The 22170-nt window shown below is 34.3% G+C and overlaps 1 protein-coding gene across 11 annotated transcripts in view; it reads right to left on the reverse strand.

The window, feature by feature from the left end:
* The window catches only part of SENP7 (SUMO specific peptidase 7), a 146644-nt gene that overhangs the window by 30952 nt on the left and 93522 nt on the right, over window positions 1–22170 (reverse strand). For all 11 annotated transcript variants that reach the window (XM_081302647.1, XM_081302641.1, XM_081302640.1 and 8 more), the window contains 4 exons: window positions 13442–13560; window positions 9727–9908; window positions 8075–8414; window positions 6749–6906 (listed from right to left, as the gene is read on the reverse strand). In XM_081302647.1, the coding sequence (XP_081158773.1) occupies window positions 6749–6906; window positions 8075–8414; window positions 9727–9908; window positions 13442–13560 (799 nt within the window). The remainder of the gene's footprint in view (window positions 1–6748; window positions 6907–8074; window positions 8415–9726; window positions 9909–13441; window positions 13561–22170) is intronic.

Raw genomic sequence — 22170 nt, forward strand, 5'->3', positions numbered from 1 at the left:
GCCCTTTAAAAAACCCTTATTTGACAAAATGCAGGCTGCTTCAGAGGCAAGTGCAGCATCTGCCTCTGAAGCCCGTCTGGGAGTTTGAGGATTTTTCTTTTCTTTTCTTCTCTTCCCTTCCCTTCCCTTCCCTTCCCTTCCCTTCCCTTCCCTCCCTCCCTCCCTTCTTTTTTTTTTTTTTTTTTTAATGACCGCATGCTTCAGAAGGGAGCTGCGGGAACAGCAATCCACAGAGGAAAGGGCAAATGGCTGAATGCCCATACTAAGCGCGAGGCAGCTGCAGCTCCGGAGCAGGGACGTGTGTGTGGCCATCTAAACGCAGACCCACCCATCGGCACCAGCGTAAACCTTTTAAAGCACCCACGGAACGCTTGCGCTACGAGGGGTACAGGAGCGTGACAGCTCCACGCCATTGCTCCAAAAGTGCTGGCCATAACTGGCATAGACACAGGCCAAGCCGGCCGTCGCTCCCGCCCACAGGGACAGAAGCACAGTATGGCTGCCGAGCCTCCACGCCCGGAGCTCAAGGAGAGGGAAGCAACAAAGCCCTGAATGGCAGCCTGCAACGATGCAAGCAGGACCGCCGCCCACCTTTGGATCCGGGATTCTGACGGGACATATCCAGGAGCTCCCACCCGGGTCAGCCGCTGGACAGCGGATGGCGCTGTGGCTCGCTGCAACCGCCCCGGAGCCTAGCCTGGCCGAGCCCTGCTTCCCGCTTCGCCTCGTGCCAGCTGGCCCGTCAGCCAAGGGAACATAGGGCCACCCTGCCGACCTCACGACTCCGGAGGACTAGTGAAATGCCCACGCTTTTTTTTTTTTTTTTTTTAAATCATGATAACCACTTACAAAGCGCAGGCTGGACCGCCAAGACACCGGCACAAGTCGCTGGGCGCAAGACCCGCCCCAGCGTGACGGGATGGGGGTGGGGGAGGATGACCGAATACTAAACAGCCTGGCACCAAGGATTTTCGCCTGGGAGCTTAGGGCAAGGGCTAGCGTAACTTCTCCCCCAAGCGGCCCACCCCGGCGGGGAGAACGCGGGATCAAATCGCCAAACCAGCCCGAGCTGCGAATGGCAGCGGTAGCGACTGGTCGCAACAGCCATGCCTGCTGGCTCCACGCTGTTACAACCGCTGGCGAAAACACAAAGCCGCAGATGCATCACTGGGCACAACAAGGGTTCAACCAGAACTGCTAGTAATCAGACGTGCGAAATGCACACGACCTCAAGCAAAATTTTAGGTTACACGTTGGGTCCATGCATTAGCACGAAGAAATCCTTCAGCCTAGTGGCTGCCCGACAAAATGGCAGAAAAGTCCCGCCTCCCGCGTTTCCACAGGCTTTCCTTTGGTCCCTCCCACTGTCAATCAAGCAGCTCTGCCTCCCATTACTAATATAGTTCTTTCTCACTCAGGCTTTTGACAACCAGAATTACAAGATCTGCGCCCAGCTGTTAAAAAATTCCTTCATGATTTTAATACATTCCCACTAATGAAAGATATTTATTTTTCAGGTAAAATTTGATTTGGCAAACTCCTCCATTAAGTAACCTGATTTTTTCTCTATAGCTTTATTATTAATAAAAAATTGCAATAATGTCATAGGAATAAGAGAGATTTTGCATACCTTTTTTCATAACTTAACCTTCTTTTTAGGAACTATATTTGGATGGATTTGACCACTGTGAAAACAAGCTGGCACCCAAAATGTTTACACAGAGTTTTCATGATGGCCAAGAAATCCTTCTTCCTTTCATTTCTAACTATGTAATTACAATAAATAAAATATACATAAGGATCTTATTTTAGCTACATCATGTGACGTCACATAAAAGTGCACTCCTAGTTGAAAATAAGTGATATTTTAAGAACCACATGGTTTCATGAGATTTACATAATTATAAGCTATTTATACATTTATTATAAGCTATTTATATATTTATTTTTAATGCATATTTTTCCAGTTATTTAAATAATCTTACTCTTTAATTCATAAGATAATCAAAATATATGTGTCTATTTGCTTCTAATTGTTTTCCCTCAACAGGAAGCATTTAATTTATACTTATGCATTTTTCTAATGCTCTGCCTTTTATAGTTAAAAATATTTAAGATAAATGTAATTTGCTGTAAATACTTACTTCAAGAGATACTACATTATAAAGTCTAAAATATAACCATCAAATGATTTATAATTCCTAAATCATTATTTAGGTTTTTGTAAAGAGACAGATATAATTCTATGAAGCAAAGATGTCCAGAAAAAATTCTCACTAAAAAATAACAATTATTTAAATTCTAAGACTTACAGGAATTATTCCAAATATAACCATATAAGAATTCTAGAAGGATGGGCTGGGGATGTGGCTCAGTGGCAGAGTCCTTGCCTCGCACATGTGAGGCACTGGGTTCGAGTCTCAGCACCACATAAAAACAAATAAATAAAGTTAAAAAAAAAAGAATTCTAGAAAGATAAAAGGATGCTTCTCCAGAGAAAAAGCACACATTGGAGAGTCATAAGAGGAAGAAAGAAATCATCTTTGGGTTAAAAAAAAAAAAAAAAAAAAAAAGTCTTTATTTATTCTAAGATTTTAATGAAAAAACGTTTTTCCTGAATAGGGAAATCTTTGTATAATTGTCCAGACAGAGATATAGAAAGTTGAGACAGTTTGAAAACAGATATATATATATATATATAGATAGATAGATAGATAGATAGATAGATGGCTGGATTGACTATATGGACTGATCAATTCTAGGACATTTCAGGCTATTCCCCTGATACTAATATAGTGACATAAGCTAAGATTTTTGTCCATATTCTGACATAACAGAGCTTATTAAACATTAAGCTTATACTTAGTAATTTTGCTGTTTAAACAAGGATTAAATTTTTAGTAAATAAATTCACATCCTTGATTAAACAATAAATGTCTTCGAATACTACCTAGAGTTCTATTTTTGAAACTTCTCCTAAAAAATTAAAATCAGTAATTATGATTATTACTTCTAATTCTTACATATTACTTCTGTTTTATTAGACATTTATGGGATTTAAGAGAGCATTTTATGCTTATTAAACACATGTATTTTCTATTCTGGAAAGATGTCTCTGTCTCTATCTATCTATCTATCTATCTATCTATCTATCTATCTATCTATCTATATTTCTCATGCCCTTAGTAAAGGCCACAGCTCCTAAATTAAGAACTCTGCCTCTCAATTCTTTCTAAATTAAGATGATCATTTAAATTAATCTAGAACTAATTTCAAGGTACAAATTTTTATATACAGCTTATTATATCTTCATTTTTGGTAATTCTGTTAAAATAAAAATCAAGTCATACATTTAGTAAAGGCAAAGTTTCTATTTAACATGGTCCCTTTCCAATTCATTAATGTTGAACTTAACATAATAGATGACCTTTGTCAAGTTTTATGACCAGCTAGAGATAATAAATCCCTTCTCATTATTCAAATACTTGCACTATTGTCAATAAATTAAAACCAATGATATTATGACTTATGCCAGCATTTTATTCAATTTTAATAAATAAAAAAGGCAGCAAACAGGACCCCATATGCACACACTAGATCTTACAAAATATTTCAAAAATTTTTCTTAATTGTGATACTGAGAATCTTACTGCTGCTGAACATAATTTAGTAAGTTAAATCAAATTTCAAAAGATAGAGTTTAAACTGGTCACTGTAGAATGGCTGAAAAATCTGACACAGGAAGGTAAATTTCCAGCTGCAGACTTTGCAGCAATGCAGGCTTTTCAAGCTTGACAAATAAGTAAAACTTATGAAGACTTCTATGGACCCATTTCTCAGGTACACTTTTAATGTGCTTTGCAATGTAGACTGGAAATCCACCCATGTAACTGCATTAATTATATTGACTATAATGGTCAGCTACCTAAATTGATCCTATGATACATGCTGGCTGTATAAGAATAACTTTCGAGAAAAAGACAGCATATGAGAAACCTAAACCAGCCAAACATGCTGGTCCTTTGAAATTAAGGCTATATTTATATATCTGGAAAACTGTCAAAATAGAAAGATTGTTAAAATAGAATTTCCCTATACAGGCCAGTTATTTACAGACTGGTCTCCTAGAATTGACAAAAATAATTACATGAGGATGCCATAACTCCTAGAAGTTTAACCCTCAGCGAGATGGTGCCCAGAAGGATGTGTGATGCTAACTTTTGCCTCCAGAATTCTACATTACTGACAGGCCTAAAGTGTGAGGATTAAAAGAGAAAGGATGATAAATATCCTGTAACCTGTAAAAAAATGCAACTTGCTTAATTGTATCACTAGTTATAACAGAGGAAAAGGACACTGATTCTTCATCAATGTTCCATTGTCCTATTGTCAGCTAGCATTTCGGAACTATGGCATTCTGAAATTAACATTCAGGCTTTGAAACAGCTGCATGCCAATTAATTAGACCTTGTGAGCCTTAAAGTGATTACTTAAAACGTTACTCATTGTTTCTATAATTACAGCCTTTGTGGCTATGTCTCAAAACTTACAACATGTGAATTTTCTTAATAATTTGACTTCAATTACTTCCAAGATCTCCAACAGTCAGATGAATACTGATGGATGGATTGGAATGAAGTTGAACACTTTAGAAGCCACTGTAATGAATAATACAAATGAGCTCTATGCTCTATGGTTTGAGGAAAGACTTAAATGCCATGTCTGTGTTACTATGGCCAAACACAATGTTTCCCAATAAAATTGAGAAAGGATTAAAAATCTTCTGATGAGTATTTGGCAGAGTAATAATAATAACCTGGATCTTTCAGAGTTAATTAAATGACTTTAATCCTAAAAATATGTTAAAACATTCTATATGGTATGTTATTGAAATGATATGTTTTCTAATTCTTTTTGTGTCCCAATAGTAGGTCATGATGACCTCGGACCAAGAATCCAGTGACTGAAAGATAGAATTCCTCAACTGCCTTTATATACTAAGAAAGGGGAAATATGTCAAGAGCTGCCACACAGGAGCTGAGTGCCCCCTAGCTTTGAGTGATGGAAATGTGGAGACTGGCTTCCCTAACCAGGAAGCAGGTGGATCCCCATCTCCACTCAGCAGGGGAGCAAAGCTTTGGGATATGGATGGAATGTTCTTTCAAACAGTCTCCCCCAATAAAACCAGGGATTAAGGCGTGCTCCTCTCTTTCTTTCTTGCCTGCCTTGCCCCTTTGTGGGATGTGGGTCAGAGGAGCTGTCACAGAACCCAAAGGAAAAGGTATTTTCTCTTTGTGTGATTATTTTGTGCCAGCCCAATTCACCTGTTGTGACCCTGACTGATTTATCTGTGTGCCGAGACACCCTCTTAGCCTCCAAAGCCACTGGGATTACAGGCATGCACCACCAGTAATGACACTTTTAATCATAAATATACCTAAGCCATTAAGTAGGCTATTGACCCAATTTGGCAAGAATTTTAGGGAAAACCCAGACCACACCAAGATATCTATGTAGAGTTTCAACTGCAAAAGAAATACCTATGAAACAATAATCTGACTGCCAAACTGTTTTTATATATCTGACCAAACTTTGTCACACTGCAAATTAATAGCCTCTAAGATTATCCAAAAACAAGCCACTAGAGTGTGGTGGCCCAGGCCTGTAATCCTAGGGACTCTGGAGGCTAAGGCAGGAAGAATGCAAATTCAAGGGAGCCTTACCAACTTAGTGAGACCACGTCGCAAATTAAAAAATGAAATAACTCTGCACTGGTGGTCACTGATAATCATTTCTTAAAAATAGGATAATCAGAGGCTAATAATGACATGAAAGAGGACTAAAAATAAATGAAGAAGGACCTACCTACATACTCTCTTCAAAGGATTATATAAAAAAATTGACTGCCATTAAACTAATACATTTCATTTTATTAATTTCTATAAGAAGGAAAACATGTCAACTTTAATAGGTTTCTGAATCTGTTATAAATGTTTCATGTTATTTAATAATATGATCATATGAGGTAGGTACTATTATCCTTATTTAAAATGTAAGGAAACTCAGGCTTAAAGAAGTTAAGTGATTTGGGCTGGGCACGGAGGCACATGCCTTTAATCCCAGTGGTTCGAGAGGCTAAGGGAGGAGGATCATGAGTTCAAAGCCAGCCTCAGCAAAAGCAAGGTACTAACCAACTCAGTGAGACCCTGTCTCAAAATAAAATAAAAAATAGGGCTGGGGATATGGCTCAATACTGAGTTTAATCCCTGGGACCTCCCAAAAGAGAAGTTAAATGATTTGCCCAGATGGCAGAGCCAGGATTTGAACACACACCTGTATATCTGCAGAAGGCATATCATTCCTTTATCTCATATTGCCTTAATAGTAAGTGAGGAAAAGGATTTTCTAGTAGCTACAGTACTCCACAACCAAATGAATATTATACACTATTCTAAAAAATGTTTTGATAAAAGTTATGCATATGAGAGTTTTTAAAAAGTACTTAAGTCAAAGAATATTTAGACAGAATAAATATAAATGATTAGAAAAAAGTGACATATTCCTTTCACTTCAAAAAACCAAATATGTCACTCAAACTAATACAAAAGTTTTCTCAAAATACAAACTAATAAAATTTACAATTTGTATTACATTATTCTGCTTATTAAAAGAAATAATGATTATCCAACTAATTATCCAACAAGTATATTTTTCATTATTAATCTAAGAGAAGGCAGAAATAAATTACCTGTCCAGATTCACAGGTAACTAGTGGTAGTTCTGACAGTGGTGATTCAGAAGTACTCTCCTTTTCATTAGTAATCTCATAGTCTTTCTTAGATTGTAATTTAAGAATTCCTGAACTTTGATGGTCAATGGGTCCTTCTTCATCACTGGAAACAACAACTAAAAAGGAAACATGTATTTTGAATATGTCACAATAATCACCTATCAAATAAAATACTTTCTAATTAGTGCAATATCTTGAAAAATCTCATTAAATTTAATCATCTAAATTTATTCAATTTAGAAGTAGACTAATATTCATTATCATATTTGCCCTAGTTCTATATAATATCTCCATATCAGTACTGTTATTCAGTTATTGATCTGCAACCTTACCTTCTATAGGATAAGCAACTTTAAAAATGTTTAAATCAATAAGGAAAACTGCTCTAGTTTGGGTATTAAGTGTTCCTTAAGGGTTTATGTTAAAGATTTGGAACTCAAAGCGGCATTATTGGGAGGTGAGGGTATCTCTGAGATGCAGGGCCTAATGGGAGGTCCTTAGGTCACTGGGATATGGCCCTAAAGGGGATCTGGGGCCCCATCTATCCAGTCATTCCCTTTGCTCCGTGTCTCATAATATAAGTGTTTTGCTCCACTATGTGTTCCCTGTCACCATAGGTCCACGCAATCTTGTACTGGAATCTACAAAACTGTGAGTCAAAATAAACATTTTCTCTTAGTAAGTTAATTATTTCAGGTATTTTGTTACAGTGATGGAAAGCTAATAATACAAGACCTTAGGAACAACTTCTACTTCTAATGGCACAATTTAGTGTGCCATTACACTAAATTGCACTTGAAACCCAACTACATTCATTGCTTCTGGAAGTAATAAATACATAGCTAAGGGATGATTTGAGAGAATATTTACTGTATATTCTTTAGAACCTCATGAATTTTTTGGAGCATGTGAATACATCAACAATTCCAATGTTAATTAAATAAAAATTAATGATAATAGTTAAATAGCACTTAAACTTGGCTGCATTAACCAAATGATAATAATTAATGGTCCTTAGAGAATCTTTTTTAAAAGTACTGGATTGAATCACAGTGATTAGTTTTAAAAAGATACTCTGCTTCCAAGTGTTCCATTCACTTGCCTAAATTGATATTGTAAGATTTATAAAGGAAACCTCCAAATCCCAGGACATTTTCATAACATTGATACATTTTGCAATCATGTCATAACAGTTTATTGCCTTAGCAAAATCTGTTTGAGAAGAAAACACTCCTGAGTAAATCAAAGAAAATTAAGTGCCTTTACAATTCTCCTGTCACTTACTTGGCTCAGCCGAGATCAATGATTGGTTCCCTTCACTGTGTCCAGTTAGTAGAGGCTTTTCTACTGTACTCAACTCATTCTTATCCTTTTCAATCACAGAAGAAATCTCCACTGTATTACTGGAAACAGAGCTCTCAAAATTTTCAGTGGTTGAATAGTCAGTGGCACTTTTGGAAGAAGCACTTATATCCAACTCCTGACTACCACATGAGGACAGTTCAGCAAAATCACTTTCTACAGGTTCAGGCGTAATGTCTTCAAGCAGTGTTGAGGTCTGATGATAGTCTTTACCTGACTTTTCAAACTCATTAGAGATTGCTGAGTCATTTTCTTGTCCTTTCTGAACATAAATGTAAAGAAAAATTCACATTTTTATAATTTGGCTTCTTTAAAACCCTTTTTTAAAGCTTAAATTCCTTAAGAATAACATAAAAATATTACATCATTTCTATAACTACATGAATAGAAAAATACACAATTATACTACATTATACTCGGCAGTGTCTCCTATGTACAAAGATATAGGGTTTGGTCTGTCCAATCTGATGCCTAAACAATTTTTTAAAGGGTGAGAGGGGATGCCCATCTTTACAAATGGTTCAGATGGTCTCCCATGATCTACATCAACTTTACAATGAGAGGATTTATTTTCAAAAGTAATAAGGCCACATATAACTAACTGCTTTGGTAATAAAAACAGAAAATTAACAGGATAACAACATTAAAAATTATGAAAACCAATGTCTTCAACCTCTCCATGACTATATAAATCTAAATCATGTTCATATTTATAACTAAAGGCACTACAAAGTCCTTATATGGTTTGTGAATCAAAGGAATCAAAAAGCTGTCTCCCTATGGTTTTATTGTATAAGAAGTCTTCGAAAATAGGAACATTATGTATTAGATATGGCAATTACTTATAATAAATTCCCTAAACACTAAATAAATATGAGCTTCAACAATCTGGTAAGTAAAATGCTACTGAAAAATAAATCTAATAGCAGTTTTACAGAGCAAGGGACTGGACAGTATGATTAGTATCTGGTTAAAAAAAAACAAGTATGAAGGATTTATTTATACAAGTCTTATAACTACATGAAAAACTACATGGATATACACCAAACTACAAGTGCACCAAATTACTTAGGAGAGAATGGTATCAGAGAAAAAGGAACTTTAGTTTTTTTTATTATTTTCTAATATGTGGAATTTGCTCCAATAATTGTACTACTGAGAAAAGTTACATAATAAAATATTTTTAAATAAATAAAGATAGGCCAGGTGTGGTGGTGCACTCCTGAAATCCCAGCTGCCTGAGAGGCTAAGGCAGGAGGATCACAAGTTCAGGGTAGCTGAACAACTTTGTGGAACCCTGTTCTCAAAAATAAAAAGCACTGGGGTTGTAGAGCTCAGTGATAGAGCACTAGCCTAGCATGCATGGGACTCGGTTCAATACACAATACGGCAAAAAACAAACAAACAAATAAATAAAATAATAATAAATAAAACAAAGCTAGAAAAGAACCAAAAAAGAATTAAAGAAAGCTGATGAAAGAAGAAAGTTGGGAGAACATTATTTGATTATAGTCAACTCACTTTTATCACTTGTACAAAATTATTTCCGATGACATATAAATACTTCTACTTACTCTTTTTTCTGTTGGCTTATCCAAAGAAGTAGAATTATGAGACTCAGATAAATTATATTTGAGTCGTCTTCTTGCCTTCCTGGAGATCAGAGTGGGTTCCATTTTTGAATCAGAATATGTAACATCCTTGCTTCTGCTCTCATCTTCAAGACAGTCACAACCCCTACTTCCACTGTTAAGATCTTAAAAAAAAAATAGAAAAGGCATATATATGGCCAAAACATTAAAAAAAATCCCTTTCAGAGGAGTTCAAAAAAATATCATCAAAACTGGGCTCAGTGGCAGAGCACTTGCCTCACATGTGTGAAGCGCTGGGTTCGATCCTCAGTACCACATGGAAATAAATAAATAAATAAATAAATAAATAAATAAATAAATAAATAAATAAATAAATGGTATTGTGTACATCTACAACTAAAAACTATTTTAAAAAAAACTGCTATACTACTTCCAAACCTCATGAAAACAGAGATCCACTGTTAAATCACCATGTTGACATTGGATGAATAAAAAAGCATATCTTTTTATTAACCTATTTACACAAAGTAAATGTATATTATTATGTAATGGACATGATATGAGATGAGGAAAATATGGAGAGGGAATATCCTTTGGGGGAGCAATCAAATTGAAGCAATCAAACCATGTTTTTCTATTTTCTGTGAATGCATTTGGTGGTAACATGACAAAAAAAATAAAATTTAGAAAATTCATGTCTTAAAAATATTTTGATAATTCACTGTGGTTTTATAAATTAGTTGTCTTTTAAAAGCATCATTCTGAAACCCATGCCAATAATCACTAAAAATGCTTAATATTTCAGTTATCAAATAGACGTACTAAACAAAAATACTTTCTAAAAATTTCCTCCTAAATAACTGAAACCTATCCTGAGTTATTTTGTTTTCTAACCTACATGAGTACCAACTCAAAGTTTACACACAGCAAGTCAAAAGCAGTCTACTTTAATTCATAATTTACATCTATCTAATACTGACTACTCTTTTACATTCATTTAACATGACACGCCTTCTCTTTATTCTTGTTCTTATTCTATGTTCACCAACTCTTCATAACTAACATCCATGATAATATATCTATATCATTCTATAAAAGGAACACACTGGGACAAAATTGAGGACAAAAACTCTAAAAAGACAAATGCCATTCAATTTCCAAAGAAAATACTCTAATCCCTCTCCCAGGGAAACAAACTTTCCCCAACTCATCAACACAATACTTTAAAAAGCATATTCAAATTTTTTGCAATATTTTAAATTATAAAAATAGCCTAATATCTAAAAAGTTATATTGTTTTATAACATAAATATAAATACTATTATAAAAGACCAGTGAAAGAAAAGGAGCTTAAGAAAACTTTTATAGTTTCCTTTAAACAATTTACTATTTGCATTTCAGTTAAGCTTTTCTCAGGGAAAACAGAAATACTTATTGCACAGAGCTACACATTATAAAAAAAAGATTCTATAATATAAAATATACAATTTAATGTGAATATTCTTAGAATATAAAATTAAATAGATGACAAAAATATTTTAAACAAAAGAAAATTATCTAGGCACAGTAGTGCACGCTTATAATCCCAGAAACTCAGGCAGCTGAGATAGAAGGATCAAAAGTTTGAACCCAGCCTCAGAAATTTAGCAAGGTCCTAAGCAACTTAGTAAGATCTTATCTTAAAATTTTATAAAAAAATTTTTAAGAAGTACTGGAGATGTAGGTCAGTGGTAAGTACCCCTGAGGTCAATTCCAGTATAAAAGAGAGAGAAGAAAGATGTAGAGAGGGAGGGAGGGAGAGAAAAAGAATATTAAATATTTCCAGTGTATGATTATGGTAAAAGTAAATTCCAAAGACAAACCATGTACTACAAGAAAAAAAATGAAACACCTGGGATTTAATTCAGAATTTCCATTATTTTATGGTTTTCATTAAACAATAAGTATTAGTTATCCATAGGAGAGCAAACATCCTGAGTTTAAATAAAGATTCAATGGCTGATTTCCTTAAGAACACTTCACCTACCATTTTACCTTTAAGGATTCAAAACACTATAAAGTGTTTCTTTTATTGTGCACTTTTCCTAATGCATTTATAAAATTCTCCTGTGACACTGAGATAATTACAGCCAGTCCCTCATAGCCTTGGTTCCACATCTATGCATTTAATCAACAATTGATGGTGTACTGTGTGATTAGGCCTCCAATGTTTACATCTGTACTGAATATGTACAGACTTCTTTTTTCTTGTCATTATCCACTAAGCAGTACAATGCAACAACTATTTACACAGCACTTACACTATGTTATCTATTACAAGTAATCTAGAGATTAAAGTATATAGGAGGATGTGCATAGTTTATATGAAAATACTACATCATTTCATATATAGGACTTGAGCCTACACAGATACTGGTATCTGCAGAAGGAAGGAGGGAGGAAGAATGTATTGGAACCAATCCTCTACGGATATAGAAGGACAACTATATCTAAGGAAACAAATAGGAACACTTGCTATTCAAATATTCCTACCCTCTGCAGTAGATGTAGAGGCTAAAAATTATCTTGAGAATATCTATTTCTAGGAAAAGCATAGTTCATACGAAAATAAACACCTTTCAGTGTCCTGATACTACTTAATGACTGAGTTTCTTTCTCCAAAGATTGCTCTCATAAGAGTTTAGTTGGCTTCTTGTATAACATAAAATTTATTAGTCTAGTTTCCTTTTGACTTTTTTCCCTTCGGTGAAAAAGGTTACTAAAAAATAAAAAAATAATTTAAATAGCTGTATTTCAAATGAATTGCATAAGTATTTCACAGTGATTAAAGGAACTTTTTCTAGTGTAAATAACTTACAAATCACTCAGAAAATAAAATAACCTGAACTTGTTTTAAGCTATGAATAATCCAAGAGACCTCTGGAGGTGTTCAATAATCCAAGAGACCTTTGGAAGTATTTTACAAATGGCTAATACAGCAAGTTGTTTTTATACAAATTTTGGTAAAATATTTTTAAATCTTCAAAAAGGAGATAAAAGGAGAAAAAGTCATCAAATCTTTAATCCTATATGTGAGGAGGCCTACAAAGAATTTTCAGAAGTCTGGGGTATATTTACCTTCAAATTTGCTAACAGTGGATTTTTTGGCATCCTTCTAGAGTTGAAAGAAATTCTAATGAATAAAGAATGTATTTCACAGCAGAATAGACAGTGAGAGCTAATAATAAAAATTCAGTTAGCAATAATATCAACATCCATGAAAACAACACTTACAATAGCTAAATTAACATTACAAATTTATAGCTACATCTTTTTTAATATTTTAAAGTTGTTGATGGACCTTTATTTTATTTATTTGTATGTGGTGCTGAGAATCGAACCCAGTGCCTCATGCATGACAGGCAAGCGTGCTACCACTGAGCCACAACCTCAGCCTCTATAGCTACATCTTTAGCCTCCATAAAAAACAAAAAGAAACAATACTCAAATTTAATTTGGGGATTGGACAAACAAATCAAGAAATATGTACTGACGTACATAAATAGTAGATTTTGCAATTTTCTTTGTGTTGCTAAATAACCTACCTTTGCATTTGTATCCTTCCCATGTAAGATGAAATATTTATTTATAACTTAAAATTTCTATAAATGCAGTATGCAAAAATTCAAATTCCAACAGTTTTCTAAGGTTCACAAACCTTTAGGCTGAGTGTCAGACACTATAAGAGAAAGGCCATCATCATCTCTTTGCTTTTCTTTAGTGTTTACAGCCTGCTTTGCAGAAATGTTATCCACTGTCTTACTTGATTGTGAATCCCTGCAAAACAGAATTGTATTATATTCAATTCTAATAAAGTCCAAATGAATTTAGAATCCAATTGGCATATATTCAAAGTAAAAATACAACAGGTTACATATACCTTCCTACATGGAAGACTAAATAATCTGGGCAAAGATAAAATAATCAACTCCGATTTGAGAAGTTCTCATCCCTGTTGTACCTTTAAATTCCACATGTCTTTGGGGGAAAACGGGATATACATATTATAGGATTATGTACATGTAAAATGAGCAAAAGAATAATGTTATATAAATATTAAATAAGTCAAAATGGTTTAAAAAGTAGAATTCTAGAACACAAATTTCCTGATAATCAAACTTATGTATAATAAAAAAAATTACAAGCCAAAGCTAATTATTAATAAATTTCAAGCATGGTTCATGTATCAAAAGGTAAATACAAATAAAGTTAAGAATATAGTAACAAATTTATCCTATAAGAAATAGTTTAAAATCTAAGGTTTTGTTTAATATTTCAATATAGGCTGAATGCAAAATGAGTTTGGGCATGATGAACATAATATTATTTCTAATAAAATTTGTCAATACAAAATATACTACCATATGTAATACAAACACATGAAATAAAATTTAAAATCTGGACAAAAAGGATTCAAACTATTTGGATCACAGATAACTATGAAGAGAAAATAAGAGACTCAGGAAATACAATATAAAGGAGGTCTTAACTTTCTATACTATTTTTTTAAAAAATAAAGACAAATTTGATGTAAATAAGGAAAATACTATTTAAGTCTGAGTAATACGTAATATGATACTTTTCTTGGTACTTATATACATATTTAAAATAACATAATTTTTTAAATGTAAGGTATTCACAACTAAGATAACTGTAAGAAGTGATAAAAAGGGACTTTAAAGACAAGTAACACATATGCTTCTTTATTTTGAGAGTAATGATTGGGACTATGAAAAATTAGTTGTAAGTTTAAAATCGACAGTATCTAACAGATACTATATACTACATTGGTAGTGCAGTATCATGGTAAAAGGAACAGTTATTACTGTTATTACACTGCTTATCCTTTTCATATTTACTTTGGTATAATTTTCTTTACTTTTACGTTGCAAATTAAATGCCAAATATTCAAAAACATAAGGCTCAGCCACTTTCACCTACAAAAAAATTTCAACTAAGTCAAATCATTCCAGCCCTCAATCCCCAAGAATCAATCTTGAAGAACAAGAATCTAAACAGACTACCGCAAACTTTCGTTTATTGAAGAAGAAGAAGAAAGCCTCAAGAAAGGTCAATTCATACCACTCTCTCAGCAAAATGATCACCACAGGCACTATAAATAAAGGAAGATTGTGATCTAACTAATTAAGATTAAATGCTCAGATACTCATGCTTCTCCTGAGCTAAGAAACAAACGGTGTAATAATCCTTGTTTTCTAGCAAAACACACATTGGAAAAAAATTTAAATTTTAACTGTAAACTACACTATGAAGTGTATTGTTATGGAAGAAAGATGTTATATAGTAGGGGATTTTCTTGACCAAATATAAACATTAAATGGTCACAGGAAAACACAATAAAAATAATCAATTATTTTCAAAAGATAATTTTGTTTAATTCAAAAAGCACATACAATGAGGCCAAATACTATACTATCTCAACAAAAATATCAACAAGTTTTTGGGAAGACAGTAGAATGAATTGGACATAACTTTCCTATGTTCTTTTTTTTAAAGTTTTCTCTCTTTTTTTGTTGTTGTTGTTGATGGACCTTTATTTTATTTATATGTGATGTTGAGAATCAAACCCAGTACCTCACATATGTTAGGCAAGCGCTCTAATACTGAACTACAGCCCCAGCCTCAACTTTTCGTATGTTCTCATACGAATACATGACCAGTGTAACTCCACATCATGTACAACCACAAAATTGGGAAGTCATTCTCCATGAAGGTATGATATGTCAAAATACATTCTACTGTCATGTATAACTAAAAGAACAAATAAAAAAGAAATATCAACAAGTTGTTTTGTAGAATTTGACAATCCCATTCTGAAATGTACATGGTATAAATCATATATATTTAAAGACAGTTCTTGGTATACATTTTTAGATAGCAATTTTGAAACATTCCATCCTGTTGTGACAAAAGAAAGTGAATGAAATGGGAATACTCAAAGTCCCTGAAGGAGAAATACTACAAATATGCACATTACTCAAGTTAACAAATAGATAATGAAGGATATGGACAATAGGCTCCAGGGAACTTCCCTTACCTGTCCTCCTACCATCAAAACTCCTCCCATTACCTGGCCCTGCTTAACCCTATAAAATCCAAAGCCTTGTTGCAGCCGCCACCACTTTCCCCTCAAAAATGTGCCCCTCCATTGTTTAATAAAGCATCACTGGTCCATTGAGGTCAGCTTCCATTTTCCTTTTCTTTTTGTATGCTCTTTCATGTGCTTTTATTTGGTACCAAAACCCAGGATGGGGAGTTCAGGGCTCTTTACCATTCCCTGTCCTAAAGAACCTTTACCATTCTTTCATATTTCCCTTCTATTTCTCTTGCTCTCTTTTTAATCAAAGAAATGAGGCCCTTCACGCTCTCCATTTCCACTATAAGCTCAATAGTGGCTGGTACGCAACCCGAAATTGACCCCAGTCCTGGGCTAGATTTTTGCTGCCTTACTGCCACATGGATGGAGCAAGGACCTATATCAGGTCCTTTATTGCTATGAGAGATATTCTCCTTCAAACTCTATTCACTCCAATTCCTTCCTTTTGTATTAAGACCTCTGGATCAGAAGCAGCACTGGCCTTCTCATTCTTCAGAGAGATAAGATCCTTCCCACTCTCTCACAGTACATCTTGAGTTACTGCTGCTTGTGGTAAAGACCACTTCACAATAACACTCACAGGTATTTTACTATCTTTGTTCTACACCTGTGAACTATATATCTTAAGTTCCTTGAGAATGGTCATTAGTCACACAGGCCAAGAATTCAAACCCACCGATGTTGTAATGGTTAAGAAATTATTTCAAATTTCCTGTAAAAGCCTCATGTAACTTCAGTTGGGGGCCCAGAATTTCAGAGCACAAGATCATCTGGATCCCCAAGCATAAATAAACCTGAATTCAAAGTGGTGCTTGGTCTCTTGCTGAGCATGATTTCAATGACAATACAATGGATTTCATTAAAATTAAAAACTTCTGTGCATCAAAGGAACTAACAGGAGAGTAAAAAGACAAACCACAGAAAATATCTGCATATCGTATTATATCACAAGGGATTAATATCAAGAATACATAGTGTAAAGAACTCTTACAAATCACTCTCCCCAAAAATACCCAATTTAAAAATTAGCAAATTACTTATAATAGACATTTCTCCAAAGATACAAAAATGAACAACAGCATGAAAAGATATACATCACTAATCAATAAAGGAAATGCAAACCACATCAACAGTGATATATATACTATTTCACACAGATTAGAATGGTTATCTTTTTAAAAAACACAGAAATTAACAAATGTTGGCAAAAATATGGAAAAACTGGAACCCTTATACACTCTTGATGGGAATATAAACAGCACAGTCATTACAAAAGTTTGATGGTTTCCAAAAAAGCTAGTCCCAAAATTATATTACAAAACTAAACATATAATTACCAGGTCATTCAAGCAATTCTATTCCTAGATAAATGCCTAAAGGAATTCAAAGCAGGGACATGAACAGATTCTAGCACTCCACTTTTCACTGAAGCGCTACTCATCATAGTCAAAAGGTGAAAACAGCTCAAGTGTTCATTAACATATTAACAGAAAAACCAAATGTAGTGTATACATGCAGTGTAATACTATTGGGCTTTAAGAAGGAATTAACTTCTTATAAAATACTTATAACATGAATGAACTCTGAAGAGATTATGCTAAAAACTCAGACACAAAAGGACAAGTATCATTTGATTTCCTTTATAGGAGGTAACTGAAATAGACACATTCATAGAGACAGAAAATAGATTAGAAGTTACTAGGGGCTTAGGAAAGAAAATGGGGAGTTATTTTTTTAATGGTAAGAGAGTTTCTATATTTAACATATGTTGTGAAGGTTGCTCAACTATGCAGACACTGGGGAGAACCGTGCTATGAAAAAATAAACCACTAACTAAAAGATAAATATTGTTATTCCACTTATATGAAGTACTTAGAATAGTCAAATTCATAGAAAAAGAAAGTAAAATGAGGGCTACCAAAGACAGAAGGGAGAAATTTGGAGTTATTTGTTTAATGGGTAGAAAATTTCAGGCTGGAAAGATTTAAAAAAAAAAAAGTTCTGGAAAAGAATGGTATTGGTAGCTGTACAAAAATGTACACACACACACACACACACACGTGTGTGTGTGTGTGTGTGTTTGTGTGTATACAGTCTCTCTCTCTTTCTGTTATGGTTTGGGTTTGGTATATCCTCCAAAAGCTCAAGTGTTGAAGGCAATGCAGTAATGTCCAGAGGAGACACAACTAGATCATGAAATCTCTGATCTCATCAAGGGATTCATCCATTTGAAGGATTAATAGTTTGAATTACTGAGAGGTGGTAACTGTAGGCAGGTAGGGCATGGTCGGAGGAAGTAGGACACAGGAGATCTGGCCTTGGTGACTATATCTATCCCTAGCCCCTTCTTCCGTCTCTCTCTGGTTCCTGGCTGCAATGAGCTGAGCAGATTTCCTCTGCTGTGCTCTTCTGCCTTGATGTTTCTTCCTTGGAACCAGCCAACCACAAATTGAGTCTTGGAAACCAGGAGTCAAAGTAAACCTTTTCTTGTCTAAATTGTTCTTGTCAGATATTTTAGTCAAGTGACAAAAAGCTGAATAACACACATACTATACTGGTGGACATCTTAATCCATTTTGGTTTGCTGTCACAAAATACCTGGAGCTAGACATATTACAAAGAAAACAAGTGGATTTAGTTCACAATTTTGTAGGATGAAAGCCCAAGATCAGGTGGCTCCATATATTAGGCCCTTGGGGAAAGCCCACACTGACTGTCTTATAACACGAGAGAGAAGCAGAAAGGAAAAGAGCTACATGTATAAGAGGTCATGTGAGACAGGAAGCCAGAAATGGATGCAGGAGCCAAGTTTGTGCTTTTATAACAACTTTCTCTCTCTCAGAAACAGATCACACAACAATTACAGTAATCCCTTCTGGCGGCAATGCCCATAATGACTCAATCACCTTCCTTCAGGCTTCACTTCTTAAAGGTTCCAGCACTTCTCAACATTGACATACTGAGGAGCCTCTAGCACATGAAACATTGGGGGACACATTCAAACCACATCCAAACCACAGCAGTGGATATGTCATTATACATTTGGACAAATCCACAGAATGCATAAAACCAACACTGAGCCTTGACTTTGGTGATAATAATGTGTCAGTGTTGGCTCACAAATTGTAACCAATGTACCTCACTGTTATGCAATGTTAATAATGAAACAGGCTGTTAACATGTGGGGATAACCCTATCCTAGGAAATCTCTGTACCTTTCATTCAACTTTACAATGAAACTGAAAGTGTTCTAAAAACATAAAGGCTATTTTTTTTAAAAAAAAATCAATAGATGAGAGAAACTGGCTAAAAAACATTTTAATATGTATAATAAATGGATGACTTATTCTAGTTTAAAGACTCATAATGTAAATTGGGAAAGGACGGAATGGCAAATCTTACAAGACCAAAAAAGCAGCAAAATACTAGATTTAGCTTTGAGAGTACTCAAGAAATATTAAAACAATAGATGGAATCCTTTTACCTTTATAAAAATAGTGTCTTAGGTCATTCAGGTTGCGTTCACAAAATACCATAAACTTAGTAGCTTACAAACAACAGAAGTTTATTTCTTACAGTTCTGGAGGCCAAAGATCAAGATGTCTGCAGATTCAATGGAGAGCGCCCACTTATAGTTAGACAGCTCACCCTCCACTCTAACTCACGTGGTATTGGGTACAAGGGATCACTTTGGGGGCCTCTTTTATAAGGCCACAAATGAATCCCATTTACGAGGACTAATTCTTGAGGACTTAATTACTTCCAAAGGCTTCTCCACCACCTCTTGATACTATCACTATGGAGTATTTCAATACATTCATCTTGGGGAGACACAAAAATTCAGACCATGGCAAATGGCAAATAAAAGTCATGACAATATCAAATATTGATATGTTAAATTCATATAAATTATTGGAATTTGGTACTTAGAATAATGACAGAATGATTTAAATCCTTATACTCAAATAATCTCATCCTTGAAACTATTTTGAAAGACATAATTCATCATGATAATATTTAAGTTACTAAAAATTTTTAAATAAAATTTTAAAAACTATTAAATTACAGCATTTCTTTATAACAGAGCAGGTTATAAAGAATTACCACATTACCAAAACTATTTTAAAACATGGACATTTCTAAAATATAATTTTTCAAAAGTATTTAAAAATAAAAAATCAAGGATTTGTACACAGTGAACTATATAATACATTATAGACCAAGCACTATCAAGGAAGATGGTAAAGTAGGAAACACCACAATCCCACACCAAAACAACTACTACACTAGCAAATCTGTCTAATGTGACTCTTTTGGAACTCTGGGGTCTATTAAAGTCTTGCAAAAGAAGGCTTGGACAGTAAGTCACTGTTAATTTGGTTAATTTCAGCTTTTAAAGTAGCAGCATATTCCTATCCTCTAGCCACAGAGAGGCAGTAATATACATACATATTCCTATAACTGTCTGCATGAGGACTATAGAAGCCAGGTTAGTTAATAAGCCTGTTGACTTCCAAATATTGGGGATTTTTTTTGAGATAGTATCTCACTATGTTGCCCAAGTTAGTTTTCAACTTGTGATCTCAAGCAAATCTCCAACTTCATTCTCCTGAGTAACAGAGATTACAGGTGTATAGCACAATGCCTGGCTCAGATATCCATACTCTCATCGTTAATTACAATAAACAGAAGTACAGACATAGGAAGGCAGACACAGTTGCAACTGCTACCTATGTTGTTGCAACACTACCCACTACCCAAAGGGACTTCAAGAGGATTTAAAGAACTATAACTTGACTTCCTCATCCCCCCTTTTTTTAATATTTATTTTTTAGTTGTACATAATACCTTTATTTTGTTTATTTATTTTTATGTGGTGCTGAGGATCAAACCCAAGGCCTCGCATGTGCTAGGCGAGCGCTCTACCTCTGAGCCACAACCCCAGCTCCACTCCCCTTTTATTTTTCCTTTTTTCTCCTTTGGAAGTCAAACACTTAAGGACTGTGACATTGAAAAGCAACCACACATATGCAGGAGTTTAGAAAAACATCCCATATACCCAAGGAAAGGCACAAGCTCAGAAAAAGAGAAGACCTTAATAAATCTATACCTCAGGTGAAATCCTGGCATAAAGATCATACAAAATGGAAGGAACAAAGTAATGAAGGAAACAAGAAAGGACAGAAAAATAAGTAACAATTCCCAACAAATCTGAGGAGTGAAAATAATCTGATTCTGACATTAACCACATTATGGATTCAAATGTTCAATTTACTTCTTTTCTCTCTATTTCTCATATTTTTTATTAGTGCATTACAGTAAATGTTCAATTTTCAACAACAAAATATCACAGGCATATAAAAATTAGAAAAATATGGTCAAAAGGAAAATAATAAATCAAGAGAAATAACCCCTGAGAAAAACCATATGGCATAATTATGAGACTAAGACTTTAAAACCACTTGTCCTAAATACTCTCACAGAGGCTATATAATTACAAAAGGTCTGGACAAAATGGAAATATCAAAAGAGACAGGTACAAAGGAACCAAAAGGAAATGATGGAGCTAAAAGGAACAAAAATTATAACAGTTCAATACAAAATTTAAATACATATTTGTACAGGCAAAAGAAAAAATCAGCAAATTTTTAAAACAGGACATTTGAAATGGTCAAGTCTGAGGAACACAAAGAAAAAAATTAAAGAAAAGTGAACAGTCCATTGGACCTATATGAAACCATCAAGCAGACTAACACACTCATTATACTCATTATGGGGGTTCCAGAAAAAAAGAAAAGAGAAATGGGCAGAAATGACATCAGAAAATAATGGTCCCAAATATCCAAACTATACAAGAAACTCAATAAGCTCTAAATAAAATGAACTCTCCATACAAAGACACATTATAATTAAACTTTCAAAGGCAAAGAGAATCTTGCAGGCAGCAAAAGAGAAGCAATTCATCACATACAAGAGATTCCCAATAAAATAAGCAGTTATCAGAAACCATGAAGGCAGTGAGATAGAACATTAAAAGTGAAATAAGAAAAAAATGGTCAGCTGAGAATCTTATATTCCACAAAAATATCTTTCAAAAATAAGGAAGAAATTAAGCCATTCCCAGGTAAATAAAAACTAAAAGAGTTTTTAACATTATTTCTGTCCTTCAATAAATGCTAAAATTGAGTCCATCAGGTTAAAATGACAGGCCACTCAGAAGTAATTGCAAGACAGACAAATAAAGATCATGGCAAAAGGCAAATACAGGA

Source organism: Spermophilus citellus (assembly GCF_964194105.1).
Source record: "Spermophilus citellus genome assembly, chromosome: 7".
NCBI classification, from domain to species: Eukaryota; Metazoa; Chordata; class Mammalia; order Rodentia; family Sciuridae; genus Spermophilus; species Spermophilus citellus.